This window comes from Jaculus jaculus, chromosome 7 (genome assembly GCF_020740685.1).
Source record: "Jaculus jaculus isolate mJacJac1 chromosome 7, mJacJac1.mat.Y.cur, whole genome shotgun sequence".
In the NCBI taxonomy this organism is placed as follows: domain Eukaryota; kingdom Metazoa; phylum Chordata; class Mammalia; order Rodentia; family Dipodidae; genus Jaculus; species Jaculus jaculus.
In genome coordinates, this window is record NC_059108.1 from 36,771,174 (window position 1) to 36,789,453 (window position 18,280).

At 40.2% G+C, this 18,280-nt stretch overlaps 2 protein-coding genes across 4 annotated transcripts in view; one reads left to right on the forward strand and one right to left on the reverse strand.

Annotated features, from left to right (window-relative positions):
• Positions 1-18,280, forward strand: part of Wasf1 (WASP family member 1) — a 67,328-nt gene that overhangs the window by 8,526 nt on the left and 40,522 nt on the right. The window lies entirely within an intron of this gene.
• On the reverse strand, positions 4,790-5,167 carry LOC123462239 (translation machinery-associated protein 7-like). The gene has a single exon (XM_045155262.1). The coding sequence runs from the start codon at positions 5,140-5,142 to the stop codon at positions 4,948-4,950; it is 195 nt and encodes a 64-aa protein (XP_045011197.1). The 5' UTR covers positions 5,143-5,167; the 3' UTR covers positions 4,790-4,947.

Sequence of the window (18,280 nt, forward strand, 5' to 3'; positions counted from 1 at the left end):
CACCCAGTTCCTCTTCCATCCTTTGTAACATTGCTGCCATTCATTGCCCTCATCTGTGTCACACATTCGCCTGTGTCACACACTTACCTATCACTCACTCACCTGTGTTACATACTTTACCTGTGTCACTCACTCACCTGTCTCACACACTACCCTTTTGTATGGTTTTAGTTAGGTGGGAGTGACTATGACTATTTTCTCTCACCTTCCTTCACTTCCTCCTTCTCTTACACCTTCATATCTTTATGTCGTCTGGCCTGCACTCTGCACATGCTTATTTGCCTTTCCTGTGAGGAGCTTGTTTTGTCCTTTCATAAAAAGCATTGTCACTGGTGACAGATTCTGTGTGTGTGTGTGTGTGTGTGTGTGTGTGTGTGTGTGTGTGTGTAAGTCTTACTATTGAAGAGTAACTGAATACCGAATTTTAGGTTGGGAGGCTTTAAATACTTTGAACTCTTGTTTTCATGGCCAGTGTGAGAGAATTCCAATGTAATTGTTATTCTTGTTCATCGGTAGGTAAAATGGTTTCTCTGTGGCTTCTTTCAAGATTTGTTGTCTTTTAAATTCAATTAAGTGATTAATTAAGGTGTTGAGGACGGACTCCCAGGCCTTGTGTATAGGAGGCGGGTGCCTTGGTGGTGTGTTCACCTCTAGCCTGTCTCCGTCATCCTGCGGTTTGAGGACCCTCTGCCTAAGCTGCAGGCTTGCTGGTTCTTCCCTGCTTGTGTTCTCTGAGCTTTAGGCGTTTGTCAGTTGGTCTCCTTAGTCTTAGAAAAGCTTTGACTGCCTCTGTGTGCTAAGGGTCTTATGTAGTGATAAAACCAGCAGTCTTGTGAGGAAGTGTCGCTCCTTTGAAGCAAGAGCTAAGTTTCATCCCTCCCCCCAAAAGTAGCTGACCACTGCTCCCACAGGCCTAAGCTACAACAACCCCATGGGGAATACCTGCAACTCTACTGAGGAGCGTTCCCAGCGGAATGGGGTCAGGGACAAGAGAAAATAGGGTACCAACACATGATGTAGCCATATGAAACAACTTGTTAACAACAATAATAAACATTTTAAAAACTACACTAGTGACCTAGGTTATTATATGAAAGTCAAATATTAATATCAGTAAGTAAAATATTGCAGTCTAGCAAAAAAAGAACTAAGTTTTAAAAAATATTTTATTTTTACTTATTTCTTTCTTTATTTATTTGACAGAGAAAGAGGGGGGAGAGAGAGAGAATGGGTGCATCAGGCCTTCAAGCCACTGCAAACGAACTCCAGACACTTGTGCCCCTTTGTGCATCTGGCTTATATGGGTCTTGGGGAATCAAACCTGGGTCCTTTGGCTTTGCAGGCAAACACTTTAACCACTAAGCCATCCCTCTAGCCCAGAACTGAGTTTTAAATGTAAACCATAATAGGATTTTTATAACTAGCCAAAATGTAACTGCCTTGTGCCTGCTTGTGACTCGAGGTTCCTCTTGATATAGAGGTCAAATAGAATTATGTTCATGTACTTATTCCTTGGCAGTGGTGGAGATGGGAGATGGGACATGGTTCCAGGGTCGTGGTCATGTGCTTTTAAACATTGAGGTAACTGAATGAGGGTGGTGGTATGGTGTCCTTTTGATGAGACTTTGATCCACACCTTCTCCCAGGAGCATTTGAGAAACACCTCTTCACGCAGATTAGACACTGAGACCAGAGGATGTCCAGCATCTCTAGCATAGTGTGGATGACAACTCATGAACACTGAACCACTGAGGAGCCCCAAACCCCAGTCAGCCTCCTCTTCCTATATGCCTTAGCACCCCAGACCACAGTTGAGATGGGAGGAAGTGGTAACCAGAATCTCAGGTGAGGGTCTCCTGTCTAACACTCTGGCCCCCTTCCACAAGATGATGTTTACAGCCTCATTGTTCTATCTGAGCCACATAAGGCTATCACATCCCTGCACACACAGGCTAACACCTCTTTGTTTTTTGTTGCCATGACTGTAGGGAAGATGTTCTGGGTGGGACTTAATGTCATGGCTATATACAACTAGAAGTGATTGCCCCCCTGAAATAGTGGTGTGCACACAAGCAAAATTTAACCCATTCCTTGAGAAGCTAATGCTTTGCTTTAGTTTAGAGGTTTGCTTTAGTTTAAAGACAATGTGAATCCTATGTCATGTGGTACTATTACTAGAAATAGTGAAATTCAACAGATAAGTTGTTTCCTTTTTATTTATTTTGGTATTGTGTGTGTGTGTGTGTGTGTGTGTGTGTGTGTGTGCCTTTCACTCATCCATCTGTTTTCCTTGATACTGGATCTTTCACTTAATGTATAGCTGCCATTTTTTACTGTTCTTTTTTCCATCAGTAAGCTTCAGCCATTTTCCATTCGTCCCCACCAGACTAGGTTATAGACATCCGCCCAGATGTTTATGTGAGTGCTGAGGAATTAAACTCAGTCCCTTATGCGTGCATGGCAGGCTCTTACCCACTGACCCATCCTCTCAGCACCATCAAGTTTCCTTCCTGAGGAGAGTGGGGCTCATGGATGATGAACTTGATTTTGGATATGTTTAATTTGGCCTAGTGAGATATCACATGGAACTGTTTGTTTATACAAATGATATAGCGTACAAGATTCGGGAATAGATGGATGTATGAAGAGAGAGAGTGAAGATCTGGAATATGACAACACTATTGCTTCCTTGTGTTTAGAAAGTGGAAGAGATAAAGAGAAGTGAAGGAGGATATTGAAAATATTGAAACTGGGTTGCATTTTGGTCTCAACGCTATCTTGGGACCAGGGTCCAAGGCCACAAGTCTAGATCTTCTCTGGAAAGAATTCTGAAAGTCTAGTACATGCTGTTGGCTTGGAAAACAGAGAATGATAAGATAATAAGAATGTGTGTGTGTGTGTGTGCTGTGCAGCGTTAATAATAAGAATGATAGATAATAAGAAGATGAAGAGTTAGGATGGAATATTTAATTCAAAAAGTGACATTTCTAAGATGGCTATCTCAGAGGTAGAGCTGTCTAGCAGTTTTATGTATGTACAGGGACACTTGACACATGTTCAAGGCCAGACTTGGATTATATTGTGAGTTTCAGGCCAGCCTGGGCTATAATGTGAGAAGATCTCACAATAACAGCAACAACAATGAAAAGCCTGAGAGGGGTCATGCTAATACCATGAGCTGCTGGTTGAAATAGTATTTCTCTTACTATCTTTATGAAATCTTTGGTGGTAAGAGAAAATTATTACATAAGAACTTTTGAAATAAGTATATCAATGTAGGAGCTTTCAGTAATATTTGAGCCCATAGACTAGGACCATAGACAAGGTATAATTTTTTTTTTGTGAAATATTCAACCTGGTATCTAAATGCTTCTAAAGTAGCTAATTGCTAGAATAAACATTTGTTATTTAAAATTTTTAAGTGATTCTCTGTACTAGTCACATTGAGCTTTAATGAAAGGTAATATTTATTGAAAATTAAGTTACATGTTTTAATTTTTTGCTTATAGCTAAATGTTTTTCTCATTTGCAGCTGCCTCACCACATATTAGAATTACATATAATTTTGACAATGTGGGGATATGACAGTGGAGTATATAGGTTCTTAAGTTAGATAGAAGCCTATCTTAGCTGAAGAAAACTAAGCCAAATTCAGGGCTTAAACAGATAGCTCAGTGCATAAAGCTGTCACTGCTCAAGCCGCAGTTCCCAAGTTCAATCCCAGCTCTCACCTAGAGCCAGAAGCCTAGCATGCAGCAACACTGAAGGCCGAATGTGGGGAGCTCAGCAAAGAATAGCAGATGGAGAATCCAGAGAGAGAACTCCTGCCTCAGATGAGGTGGGCAAGGCGAGGGAGGACTGGCCTCAGCGTTGTCCTCTGACCTCCACACGTGTGCACCTACACTCGCACATTAACGCTGAACAGCGCGCACACACACACACACACACACACACACACACACACACACACACAATAAAATAAAAATTTTTAAGTACAAAATAGCTATTCATTTGTTGAATGAGAAGAAATTGAGGATTAATTATAGCAGGTAACCTGGTACAATTTGGTATAGTACTGGGAATGGGAGGAGAGAAATCAGATGGCTTGCTCCAGGAACTTTGCCATAAAGATGAACAGAGAAATTGGGAAAGGGTGTCTGGACATGAGACCATGAAAATTTTTTATTGTTTCTTTTTTATTATTATTGTTTGTTTTTTTCAAGGTAGGGTCTCACTATAGCCCAGGCTGACCTGAAACTCACTCTGTAGTCCCAGGCTGGCTTTGAACTCACAGCAGTCCGCCTACTCCTGCCTCCTGAGTGCTGGCATTAAAGGCCTGCACCACCATGCCCAGCTTGCTTCCTTCTTTTAAGATGAGTGAAGTTGCTGGTGGCAGAGATTCAGCGAAGGGGAAACGGTGCAGAGGAAAGACGAGCATCAGTCCATACTGCGTCACTGGCAACCGGCCCTGAGCTTTTGCTGCTGTGTGAAATGGGGTGTGAGAAGACATTCTTACTTTGACAATGAGCAACTTACCCACTGATTTATAGTTGTAGATTATCTTTGGTGATGGTGTTTTAGGCATTGATGTAGTTACACACCAGTTTTGCACTTGGTGACTGCATACCTTTTCAAGTCAGGAATAGAATTGTAATATGTTAACAAAAGATAGACAGCAATGCTTTCTGGCCTGCCAGAGCTTGTCTGAACTTACTTCAGTCCATTTGTGTCCCAGAATTTCTGGTTGTGTACTTCCAAGAAGATTTTTTATTTTTTTTATTTTTATTTATTTTTTTTTTTACAAAAGTTTATTGTAATGTACACCAGACCCCAAGACAACACTTCATTCTAGTTACAGGTGGCAAAAGATGTTAACAATGACAGGAAATCCAGATGTTTAAATAGGAATGAACGAGGGGTACCATCTTCTCAGGACTATGGAACAGCTTACTTTTTGCCAGATTTCTTAATTCCACCTGTGGCCAGGGGTCCCTTCCCCGCGGCCTTCGCTTTCAGCACCTCGAGTTTCTTCTGTTCCTCCTTCTGTTTCTGCTTGAAAGCCTTATCCTCCTCATCCATCTCCTTGGTCTGCTTCTTGGGCTGTTTCAGGGGCTTTTTCTTACCACCTTCGTGGCCCGACATGGCGCCAGCCGCCCCTTCCCCAGTCCGCTCCCAAGAAGATTTTTTAAAACACCAAACTATGCACTGTCCCTGCTTACACATTTTCAAATTTTATTTTAATTTTTAAATTATATTTTGACAATTTTATACACATGTATAATGTATTTTGATTCTACTTACCACCTCAACTCTCCATTATCCTCTTTTAAACCCTTCCATTCCCACTAAACCCATCCTCCCTAACAGATGTCCCTTCTACCTTCATGTTTTGGTGACCACTGAGTTCAGTTAGGGTTGCTTACAAGAGCATGGGCGGGGCTATCGATTGGAGCATGGGCGACTTACCAGTGGCCACACCACCGAAGACACTGCATGACTCCCCCAGCAGCCACTAACTGCCATTGAGCTCCATAGAGATGGGTGCGGCCTCATGAGATCCTCCTTTATCTGTGATGGGGTTTTGACAGGCCCAACCTTGTGCAGGTTGCCATAGCTACTGTTAGCCCAACAGCCATGTCATGTCCAGACAACAGTGTCTCACAACACTCCTCCCCATCCTCTGCCATGTGTACTCGTCTGCCCCTTACTCTGCACTATTCCCTGTGCCTTGGAGGGGTGGTAGAGCTCTCCCACCTGGAGCTGAACACTCAGCAGGCAGCCTCAACACTGATCAGTTCTGAGTCTCTGCCTTGACTGCTACGTGTTACATGGAGAAGGTTTTTTCACCAGGGCTGAACGCAGCACTAACCTATGGGTATAACCATAAATAGTTTGATGGCCGTAATGTGTCCATTTAGCAAAACAGTAGTAATGACTTCCCCCCCTGAGCCTGCGACGTCCTCAGCAGTGGGTTTTTTGACCAGGTTTATAGCCAAGTAGGAATTCCCTTCCATGGAGTGAACTTCAAATCCATAGTAGTCATACCACTATTTTACTAGTGGGCACATCTTGCCTGGCAAGTAGGTATTGTAGCACACAGAACTGTTGGTGGGTTAGACTACTAATGACTTTTCTCTGTCAGCAGCCTGCATTTTACCTTCCAGCGCTGTGAAACTAGCTGGCAGGGAAGAGGCTTCCAGCTTGATTTCTCAGTGTTCTGTAACCCCAGTGTGCACTGTTTTCAGAAATAGGGTCTCACCTACTATCTAGTTCAGGTCATACCTGTTCATCTTAGCATTGATGTCTGATAGTATTTAAGTCATTTATTTTTTGTTTATAGGTGCTATAATAAACTGTACAATTGAGTGAATTTTGACATGACTTCATTCAGGAGACCATCTTGATTTTCAAGATAAGAAACTTTCAGATGTTTCCCACTTCCTATAATCCTGTGTTCTTTCTCTCTTTATTCCATCCCCAACCCCAACTCCTTCTTGAAGCAGCTATCTTTCTGCCTTCTATCACTAAAGGTTCATTTGCATTTCAAATTTCTTTCACTGAGCCAGGCTGGTGGGGCAGACCTTTAATCCCAGCACTCAGGAGGCAGAGGTAGGAGGACCACTGTGATTTCGAGGCCACCCTGAGAGTAGTCAATTCCAGGTCAGCCTGAGCTAGAATGAGACCCTACCTCGAAAAAATAAATAAATTAATTAATTTGTTTTACTTATTTGCAAGCAGAGAGAGGGAGAGCGTATGGGCATGCCAGGGTCTCAAGCCACTGCAAACGAACTCCAGGTGCATGCACCACCTGTGTGTTGGCTTTACGTGGGTCCTGGCGAATGTAACCTGGACTGCTAGGCTTTGCAGGCAAGCACCTTAACTGATGACCATCTCTCCAGCCTGCTTTGCATTTTTAAATGCTTTCTGTGAGTGGAATATATAGCATACATAGTTTTGTTTATTTTCTTTCACTTACCATAATCCATCGTGAGTTCCTTTTATTACTGAACACAATTTAATTGTGTAACTGTTATTTCCATGGATAACACTGTTACCCCTGCATTTGTAGATTGGTCTTCAGAGTGCTTTCAGTTATAGCTTTTACAGTTGCAGTTGCTATTAGCGTTCCTGTACAAATCATTTTTTGGACTCCTGCTTTCATGTTCCCTGAGTAAACACCATGCCAGCGCAAGGTTTCGGAAAGGACTTTCATGTATGTAGCACCTTGTGTGCGAGGCTCGCCATGAAGCAGCAGCTGAGCAGCCCAGAATCTAATGGCAGTAGGTTGAGGTTGGACTCTTTTTTTCTGCAAGGTGAACAGCATGAACATGATCCAGACTTGGGTAGTAGATGCAGAATAGGTTTGTAAAAGTGTATGTAGCCAGACATGTTGGCACTTGCTGTAATCCTAGCACTCAGGAATGCAGATAGGAGGAACAGAAGATCAAGACCAACCTAATCAATGTCAGTAGTTCCAGACCAGGCTAGGTTGCTTGAGGTCATATCTCCAAAATTCAAGAAGGAGGGATGGAGAGATGGCTTAGCAGTTAAGATGCTTGCCTGTAAAGTCAAAGAACCCTGGTTTGATTACCCTGGACACACGTAAGCCAGAGGCACAAGTTAGCACATGAATCTGGAATTCGTCTGCAGTGGCTAGAGGCCCTGACCTGACCATACTCTCTCTCTTTGTCTCTTTCTCTCTCAAATAAATAAAGAAAATATTTAAACAATAAAAAATTGGAAATGTTTGTTTTATTTTTTTTTTAATATTTTTTGTTCATTTTTTATTTATTTATTTGAGAGCGACAGACACAGAGAAAAAGACAGATAGAGGGGGAGAGAGAATGGGCGCGCCAGAGCTTCCAGCCTCTGCAAACGAACTCCAGACACATGCGCCCCCTTGTGCATCTGGCTAACGTGGGACCTGGGGAACCGAGCCTTGAACCGGGGTCCTTAGGCTTCACAGGCAAGCACTTAACCGCTAAGCCATCTCTCCAGCCCAGAAAGGTTTGTTTTAAAAAAAGAGTATCAAGAAGGATAAACAAAGAACATACCTAAGTAATGGATAATGAATACTATAGTCTAAAAGTAGGTACTTATAGATTAAATATATATTAGTATTTCTGGTTGCTGGGAACAGGAATGATTTTTTACTTTCATACTTGTAAATGTGTATTTTCCAAATTGTCATCGAGAACCATATTGATTGTATAGCCAGCAGCAATAAGTATTCCACAAGATTAAAAGATGTTTCTGAATAAAGTAAGGAAAATAACTCATTTCATGCTGACTACTATTGGATTAATTTTTAGAATCTAAGCTAATTTTAATTTTAGTTCATTATCCTTATTTCATACCATGAAGATTTTTTTTTAAAGTAACTGACTTAGAAATGTCTTCTTTTCACTACCTTGAAACAACCATTATTAAACATTTTGTTTCAACACAATTATTGATTTTATGCTAAGTATAGGGTATAATTGTATCTTTGACATTACACTATTCTATGTTTTGAAAATGTATAAAATGTTACTTCTGCATATCATACAAGTAGTAAAAGGTGTTTTTTTTTTTTTTTTTTTTGTAAGCGTGGTGTGAGTTACACCGGCAGTGATGTCACCTTTCTTTTTGAAGAGCACACTGCTACTCCCAGGTATTTAAGATGCATATAAGCTAGGTTTTTTCCCAGGTGATAGTCACAGGTATTTCTAGGTAATAAATATTTTCGTAGTTTGGGTATGACCTGGGAGTCTTTTTTTCCTTTTAATTTGTGTGGTACATTTAGTTTTATCTTCTTTTATAATCTGCTATTTACTTAGAGAATAAACGAATATAATGATGTATGAAAAGCAAACATTAATTATCAGCTGTTTGTTGACCACTTTGACAGAGCAAGCTGTATGGTAGTATTGGGATAGTAATGAATGCAAAGATTGCATTTGTATGTTTCAATACAACCAGAAGTTTCCATGAAGAGTTTAAACAGGAGAAATAGTATGATCAGACCACAAGCAGCCTGTACAAAGTAACAAAGCAAATTTAATTTAAATTTATATCCCAGATTAACATTATTGAGAGGCTACTTTATGAAATCTAGAGTTTGATTGCAAAGTTAAGTTCTATAACCAACAGGATCTTGTGGTACATTTACAGATAATAGGATTAATATCATAGAAAAATAAAACAGGTACATCAAGCTAAGACCTAGAAAGCCAAACTTCCAATTTTGAATCTACTCTGTATAAGTAACAGTATTTTGAACTACCCTTAAACGTCAGCTTCCCCACATGTAAGGTAGGAATAGTTTGTTTTCCTCAAGACTTTTCAGTGATTGCATACATAAAAACACACATCTGCATGTATATATTATTTATCAACCTGGCTGTCAAATAGAGTTTTATTTTCCTAACATTTGTAAGCCCAGTAACCAATGTACAGGTCGAAAGTAGATTGCAAACATGACTACAGTAAGCAGCTCCTTGATTCTGTTTCTCCTCCATTTAGGTCTTGATCTTTCTTGTTGTGTACTTTGATAAACTCAGTACAAGTCCCATTTCCTGAGTTCTGGGCCTAGACCCGGTGCATGGCATGCTTCCCTGTGCTAAGTCTCAGCCGCATAGAGCATGAGAGCTCTTGTACAGCAGACAGTCTTTCTGGCTGAGAGCAGTTGATCCCCCATCTCCTGGCAGCAGCTGTCCATAAACACTGAGCCGCGCCTAAATTGCTGACCCCTAGAATCAATTGTCATTGTAAACCATGAATTTTGGAATGGTTTGTTACATAACACCCAACAACTAAGAGAAGTCAGTGTCTTTAATAAATCCTATTAAACAACAGAATATCATCTTTAGAATACTGTGGCACATTCTTGTGTTTCTGAAGCATGGTCTAATCTGGCCTGGGCTGGTCTTGAACTTACTGTGTAGCTGAAGATGAATGATCTAGAACTCCTGACCCTTCTGCCTCCACCTTCCAAGTGCCAAGAATTACAGGGGTATGCCACTGCCTGGTTTTGCCATATTCTTTGGAAAATCATTTGTGTATATTATTTGTCTGGTTTCTAACCCTTAAAACAACTCAAGGGCACACCGATACTATGGTTGAACTCAAGTCTCCCAGGCTCCGAGTCTTGTGTTCTGTCCACTAACCCATGTTGTCTCAGATGAAATTACTTAGAAATATTTTCTAAGGTTTAAAAACCTGCCGTGCTAGGTAGAGAAAATAAAGATGGTATAAAATTCTTTCGAGCTGAGAAGAAATGTGCAGGATCTCGTAGGCAGTAGAGGTTCATTCTAAGAGACAGGCAGAAGAGGAGGCTGAGCCGTATGGAATCCCCTCCCCAGTAATCCCAGTGTTAGCATTCACATCAGCTGTGCAGGACACAATAGCAGCGGTAGTGGCCCATGTTCATTTGTTTTGCATTCATCCATTTGCTAGAGCTGGAGTCTTCCAATGAGGTTGTCCCTTGGGGTCAAATCTCACACCACATCACGCTGTGAATTACAGTCCCTGACTGCATGTTGTTCTGTGTGGTTGTAGCATTAATCCAGTGGTTGTGATCAGATGAGTAGGTTTAATTCAGTTGAAGGACGAAAGGACAACTTGTTTGTTTTGCCCTGTGCCCAAGTAATTTCATTTAAAGACTTCTATCTGATACCTGTCTTATGGTAAGAAGCCACTTCAAACCATAGTGGATTAAAATGGCCATTTTGTTTATGACTCTGTTGGTCAGTAATTTGGGCTGTAATCGTCTAAGCAGTTCATATACTAATATTGTTAAGGTCACATGACTGTAGGGAGTCATCTGTTATTGTCACAAAGGCTATACAATCTACAAGGACCCTCTTGTGTGTCTAGCAGTTGGTTCTGTTAGGTGAGCCATGTCTCACTGGAGCAGACAGGATGAGTTCTAAGAGCAGTCGTGGGAGCTGAAAGGCCTAGTCTGATAAGTTGAACATTGTTCTTTCTACCACATGGATAGGTCAAAGTGACTCCCAAGAACCTTCACATTCTAGTACTTGTAAAATACTATATTAGAAGAGTCACACCCTAATGTTTCTGTGTGTTATTTCATAGTTTAAGGAAGTGTCTCTGTCCTGATCCTTTTAGGCACCCTAACACTTCTGTGGTCCACTCCACAATTTAAGAAACTCCCAGGATGGCAGACTTTGCAAGCGAGCACCTTTAACTGCTGATCCATCTTCCCAGCCTCATGCATTTCTTTTTTTTTTTAATATTTTTTTTTGTTCATTTTATTTATTTATTTATTTGAGAGCGACAGACATAGAGAGAAAGACAGATAGAGGGAGAGAGAGAGAATGGGCGCGCCAGGGCTTCCAGCCTCTGCAAACGAACTCCAGATGCGTGCGCCCCCTTGTGCATCTGGCTAACGTGGGACCTGGGGAACCGAGCCTTGAACCGGGGTCCTTAGGCTTCACAGGCAAGCGCTTAACCGCTAAGCCATCTTTCCAGCCCTCATGCATTTCTTTTTATCTAGGCTTCATCCTTTGGTAGAAAAAGAAGTGAAGATATATTACTACCTCCTGATTTCATCGCCTCTGAGAAAATTTAGATCACTATACTTTAGGGCCATTAGGAATATCTCTGTGTGTGTGTGTGTGTGTGTGTGTGTGTGTGTGTGTAAATGATTGGGGTAAATTTGCATATTAATGCCAAAATTGCTTCTGTACTACTGAGTCTTAAAAACATTCAGATTTAGTTATTGATTATATTAAAGACCAGAATGATAAATCTGAAAATTTGACAAAGAACTTTTTACTAGTATATATTTATATATGTGTGATGGATAATGTAGTTATGCAAAGTAATAGCTCATAAAAGGGAAGGAAGGTGGTAGAGATGTAGACTGTGTTTCAATTCTTTTTTTACTTTTTAAGTTAGAGACAGGGTCTTGATTTGTAGCCCACACTGGCCTTGAACTTACAATGTTCCTGCCTCAGCCTTCTGAGTGCTGGGATTGCAGGCACATACCATCACAACTGGTTCAAATATTGTCCTTTAAAATGAAAGGATTTCAGAGTGATTAGTAAAACCCTTTATCCATGGAAGATTTTGCTTTAAGACGTTCTTTCAATTTTTTACACACACACACACATGCACATCTTTGAGTGTTATGTGCTATGTGTCAGGCTTTTTTTTTTTAAATTTTATTTATTTATTTATTTATTTGAGAGCGACAGACACAGAGAGAAAGACAGATAGAGGGAGAGAGAGAGAATGGGCGCGCCAGGGCTTCCAGCCTCTGCAAACGAACTCCAGATGCGTGCGCCCCCTTGTGCATCTGGCTAACGTGGGACCTGGGTAACCAAGCCTCGAACCGGGGTCCTTAGGCTTCACAGGCAAGCGCTTAACCGCTAAGCCATCTCTCCAGCCCTGTGTCAGGCTTTTTGTTAGCCACTTTATCTCTTAATCCTCATGAATGACCAGGTGGAACAGGTAGGATTTGCTTCAGAACATGAAGTTTAAGAATACCTTGCAGGTTGGTAAGTGGCAGAACCAAGATTGGAAGCGCCTTTTACCTTTTACAGTTAAGTACAAATAGCAACAACAAAGTAAGTTAAGGTTTTTATTTACTGCAAGGGTATACACAAGGCTAACCTATTTTTTGATTAATGTGTGTGGGAGAGTGTATGTGCACACACATGCTGATAGATGCACATATGTGTGGAGGTCAGAGGACAACCCCTTGTCATTCTTCAAGTGTCATACACCTTTTTTGAGATAGTCTCTCATTGGCCTGGAATGCCCCAGTAGACGGAGACTGACTAATCCGTGAGCTGCCGGTCTCCAGCTGTCTTCCCCGTTGCTAGGCTGATGAATGCATGCCACCACACCTGGCTTGTTTCTTTTTTTCACATGGGTTCCGGGGCTTGAACTCTGGTCCTCATGCTTGTAAGGCAAGTATCTAACTGATGGAGAGATCTCTCCAGCCTCCTGGTTTATTGTTTGAGTAGTATATGTGATATCAAATAGGTTTTCTCTCACATAGTGTCTGTGGCCAGTTTGGGGGGGGTCTGCTTTTCATAAAATGAGGTAGCTGTTCTCACTGGTAATCTTGATTTTTAAAATAAAATATATATTTCTGGGGGGTAAATGTAGCTTGAGGAATGCCCTCAATCTTTTAAAAATATTATGGTACTAAATCTATTCAGGGTAAAAGATCCGAAATAGTTTGGTTAAAATAAGAACATAGGAGAATTGATTCGTAGGACATCACTAGTAAACCCTCTTCCTAATCATCTCTTTCATTGGGTTCTTAGTCCATCAAACTATTTCTTTTCATAAGGATTCATCTGCTTTCCTAGTTCTTTATTCCCTATGGAGCATAAGATAAGTGGTTTATTACATCTGGACTTGAATATTACTGATTTTCTCATAAATGCTTCCATCTAGCCACCTGGTAGCCACCCTTCTCTCATTGTCTCTACTCTTTCCTCTCTTTTCAAAAATTATTCTCCCCAATCTTTTAAATTTTATTCTGTACCCGCACCCCTTCTCTAGTCCTATAAGAATATTTTGTTAGATCCATATGATTTTACAGCTTCCGGCTCCCACCTCTCTATAGCTCACTGTGCATCCTGACTTCCAGGAAGTTGTGTCACATGCAGATGCTGATGTGTAAGTTCAAAGGTAGGAGCAAAAGCCTAGTTTTTAAGTTGCCAGGTAAATTTAGCAATGCAAATTTATAGTCTTTTGCAAATATTTTTTTCTCCCAGGCAACGCCTTTTTTTCCTTAACTTGTTGACAGTGTCTCTACAAGATTAAAACTTCACAAAGTTTTGAAAAATTGTAAAAAGTCAAATTTACCAATTTCTTCACAGATTATCTTTGGTATTATACCTAAAAAGTTATCACCAAACCCAAGCACCTCTTTATTCTCTCTCTCTCTCTCTCTCTCTCTCTCTCTCTCTTTCTCTGTGTGTGTCCTTTTTATTTTTATTTTTATTTTTTTTGAGGTAGGGTCTCACTCTAGCCCAGGCTGACCTGGAATTCGCTATGTATTCTAAAGCTGGCCTCAAATTCACAGTGATCCTCCTACCTTAGCCTCCCGAGTACTGATATTAAAGGTGACCACCACCGTGTCCGGCATTTTTTCTCTTTTGTTTACATTCTAACATTTTTTTAGTTTTTCATTTAACATTTAGATTAATAAGCAGTCTTGAACTAATTATTGTGAAAGATATAAAGTCTGTTTCTCATTTCTTTTCATGTGGATGTCCAGTTCTTCTACCATTGTGTGATGTAAAGACTGTCTTCTTCCCATTGTATTGCTTTATAACTAATTTTCAGGTTTCTGTCAGTTATTCTTACTCTGTACTTTCTGCAGCTTTGTACTAAGCCTCAACGTTGGGTGGCAACAGTTCTGTGCCTTTGTTCTCCTTCTCTTTTGTGTTGCCTCTTTACTTCATGGAAACTTGAGAATCATTTTGTTGATATTCACAAAATAACTTGATTGATTTTGTTGAATTTGTAGAAGATCCAGCATCTTGACAGTGTTGAGTTTTCCTGTCTACATGGGCTGAATGTTTGTGTGTTCCCCTCCCCAATTCATACACTATTTAACCCACAATGTGATGGTATTTGGAGACAGGGCCTTTGAGAGATGCATAGAATCGATCATGAGTGCTTTTACAAAAGAGACTTAAGGGAAATGGCTCAATTTTTGTCTTGTGTGAGGATATAAGAAGTGAGTCTGTAACCTGGAATAGGGCCTTACGTAGAAACTGAACATTGTGGCATCCTGGCATTGGGCTTCTAGCATTCAGACCTGGGAGGAATTTCAGTGATTAAAAGACACACAGCCTGTAGTACTTTGTTGTCCTTCAATTTTTTTATCTATAGTTTCATGTGTATGTACATATAATTAGATTTATGCCAGAGCATTTCAGCTTTGATAATACAATATAAAGCAAATTTAAACCACTTTTACTTGTTCATTGTGGGTGAAGGAGAGTAGATGACTTTGTACATTAACCTTGTTTCCTGCAACCTGGCCTTGTTGCTTAGTTCTAGGAGGTTTCTTGTTGATTCTTTTGTATTCCCTATACAGATGATCAAGTCATCCGCGAACAGATAGTTTTTCCTTTTCCAATAGGTACATTTCAAAATTGCTTAATAATAAGCTTGAAACATTGATAGCTTCATGGGTGATAACAAATTCCCCTTGTTGTGTGTATGTGTATGGGCGTGTGTGTGTAGATTATATGTATGGTGTGTGTGTGTGATGTATATGTATGTACATGTGTGGGGAGATGGGAGATTTATACGCCTCAAGTGCCTGCATGTGGAGCCAGAGGAGGTCAAGTGTCCTCTTCTAATGCATGTGTGTATTTCTTTTCTTTTCTGTTGTTCAATTTTTATTTATTTATTTGGCAGTGACAGAGAGAGAATGAGGCAGATAGAGATGGAGAATGGACACACCAATGCCTCCAACTGCTGCAAATGAACTCCAGATGTGTGCACCCCTTGTGTATCTGGCTAACATGGGTCCTGGGGAATTTGAGCCTTCAACCAGGGTCCTTAGGCTTCACAGGCAAGCGCTTAACTGCTAAGCCATCTCTCCAGCCATCTGTATTTCTTTTCTTGAAAGGGAGTCTTTCCCTCGACCCATTAACAAACCCCAGCAATTCTCTAGTCTCCCCTCCTGCTATGGACTGGGCTAACAGATGTGCATGGCCTTACTCAGCTTTTTAAAAGTTTTTCTTAGCAAAAATGTAAGTAAGACTAATGAAGGTAGAAAAGACAACAATATACTTCCAATTTTTTCTTTAGGGGGAGAAAAAACCCACAGGGAGATAAATGAGGTTTCGTGTATCTTGAGTATATAAAACTCTGTGGCTAAGAAAAGCCGAATCTGATTATCAGATGAAGTACCCTTGATGAAGGGATGGGCCTCTGCTGTGGTAAGAGGCTTCCACGAGTATGAGGGGCATCCTCGTAATCAGCATAAGGACAGGAGGTAGGAAGTTCTCCTAGTCCTAGGTTGGAGTTTCTGGGCGTGTTTGCTTGCTAGTTAACTGAAACAACTTTCCTCTCAGAACATTTTTTTTTTCCTAAATAAGGTGTTAATAAGTGATATGGAATTAGATGATAAAAAAAAATACAACACATTTTAGTTATATTATTGCATTTGTCTTCTCTAGATGATTTCAAATTCATAATTGGTAGAAGGTAATTACTTAGGGCTTTATTATATTGATCTTCCAACCAAAAGTAATGGTTGAGCTGAAATTACTCCTCAGGCCTCATATTTCATTGTTCTAATTAAATTATATTTGTTTTCATTTATCAGTCAACTTGGAGAGTTCAAGATGATAGCCGTTGGAATAAAATAGAAATTATAGCTGAAGATCTTTTAAATCTGTAAGATAAAATTCAAGCAGTAAAGCATTCTAGCTCAGAGCAGCTTTAAAGAATAGATTTCAACATAAAAGTACTTCTAATTTCTACTTGGGAAGTTATATTTTAATAAAGAGCTATATTTTTGTTGTATGCATGTACATAGATGCATGTGTATGTGAGTGTAGGTACATGTATCTGTGAGTATGTGATTATGTGTGTGTGTGGTGTGTGGTATATGGAGGCCAGGAATGGCATCTGCTTTTTTTTTTTTTTTTTTTTTTTTTTGATTTTCATGGGCTTGGAGCTCACTAAATAGGCTGGATCGACTGGCTAGTGGTCCCCAAGGATCCTCCTGCCTCTGCTTTCCCAGCACTAGGATTACAAGCTTGAGTTGCCATACTATACTGGGCAGTTTTGCATTGGTTCTGGGGATTGGACCTTAGGTCCTCATGCTTGCAAGGCAATCTCTGTACTGCCTGACTTATTGCCACATCCTAAGAATATCTTGAAAACATCTTTCATCTAAAAAATATCTTAAGTATATAAGGAATGGTTAGTGTAAGTTGGTGGTTTTTACAGATTTTAAAACAGCGATTTTTTTTCCATTTCTGCTATAGGTAGCAGTAGCCTCATTCATATACTCAGACCTCCTTATTATGTGTTTAATGTTTTTTAATTTAATTTATTTATTTGAGAGAGCAATAGAGAAAGAAAAAGAAAGGGCATGCCAGGGCTTCCAGCCTGCAAACGAACTCCAGATACATGTGCCACCTTGTGCATCTGGCTTATGTGGGTTGTGGGGAATCAAATGACGGTCCTTTGGCTTTGCAGGCAAGCGCCTTAACTGCTAAGCCATCTCTCCAGCCCCAAGGCTCTTGGTTTTTATTAGATACCTAATTGGGCTATTTTGCTATTTTGTAAATATTATAATTTCTTATTCAAGGTAGGGTCTTAGTCTAGCCCAGGCTGACCTGAAATTCACTATGTAGTCTCAGGGTGGCCTCGAAGTCACAGCAATCCTCCTACCTCTGCTTCCTGGGTGCTGGATTAAAGGTGTGTGCCACCACACCCGGCTATAAATATCATCTTTTATATATGACAGCCATGTAAAATTAAGCTTGACATTCTAACGAGTTAAAACTGTCAAAATGGTATTCTTGAATTTATAGATTACCATTTTAATACAAAATAGGAGTTGAAATTTTTCTGAAGTCATGGTTATTTTATTTTTAAGTTGTTTTAACTACATTTGAGATATTATATTTCCATCCTAACATACAGCATAATTTTGAGTAATCAAAATTGAGTATCAGTTCTGATAAGATATCAAAAGTGAAGCATCCATTATTTGCATGTATTTTAAAAACAAAAATAGTAACTGTCTCCAAATTGCTTATGATTTAAAGCTCAGTGTGGCTGTCCTTTTTCTATAATTTTATAGTTTTTTCTTTTTATTAGTATATATTATATATAGAGTTTCATTACAACATTTTTAAAATTTATTTATTTATTTGAGAGTGACAAACAGAGAGAGGGAGAGGAAGAGGCAGGTAGAGACAGAGAGAATGGGCGCACCAGGGCTTCCATCCATGGCAAACGAACTCCAGATGCATGTGCCCCCTTGTGCATCTGGCTAACGTGGGTCCTGGGGAATCGAGCCTCGAACCAGGGTCCTTAGGCTTCACAGGCAAGTGCTTAACCGCTAAGCCATCTCTCCAGCCCTCGTTATGACATTTTGATACAGGTACATAATATTCTTTGGTCATGCTCACCCCACTGTGGGCCTCTTTCATCTACCTCTCTCCACTCATTCCCTTCCTGTTCATAGTTACTCCCCCTAATGCTTTCACATCTGTTTTTCTTTTTAGAAGACCCAGGAAGTTGTATTTGGGTTGATCACAGGAACATGGATAGAGGG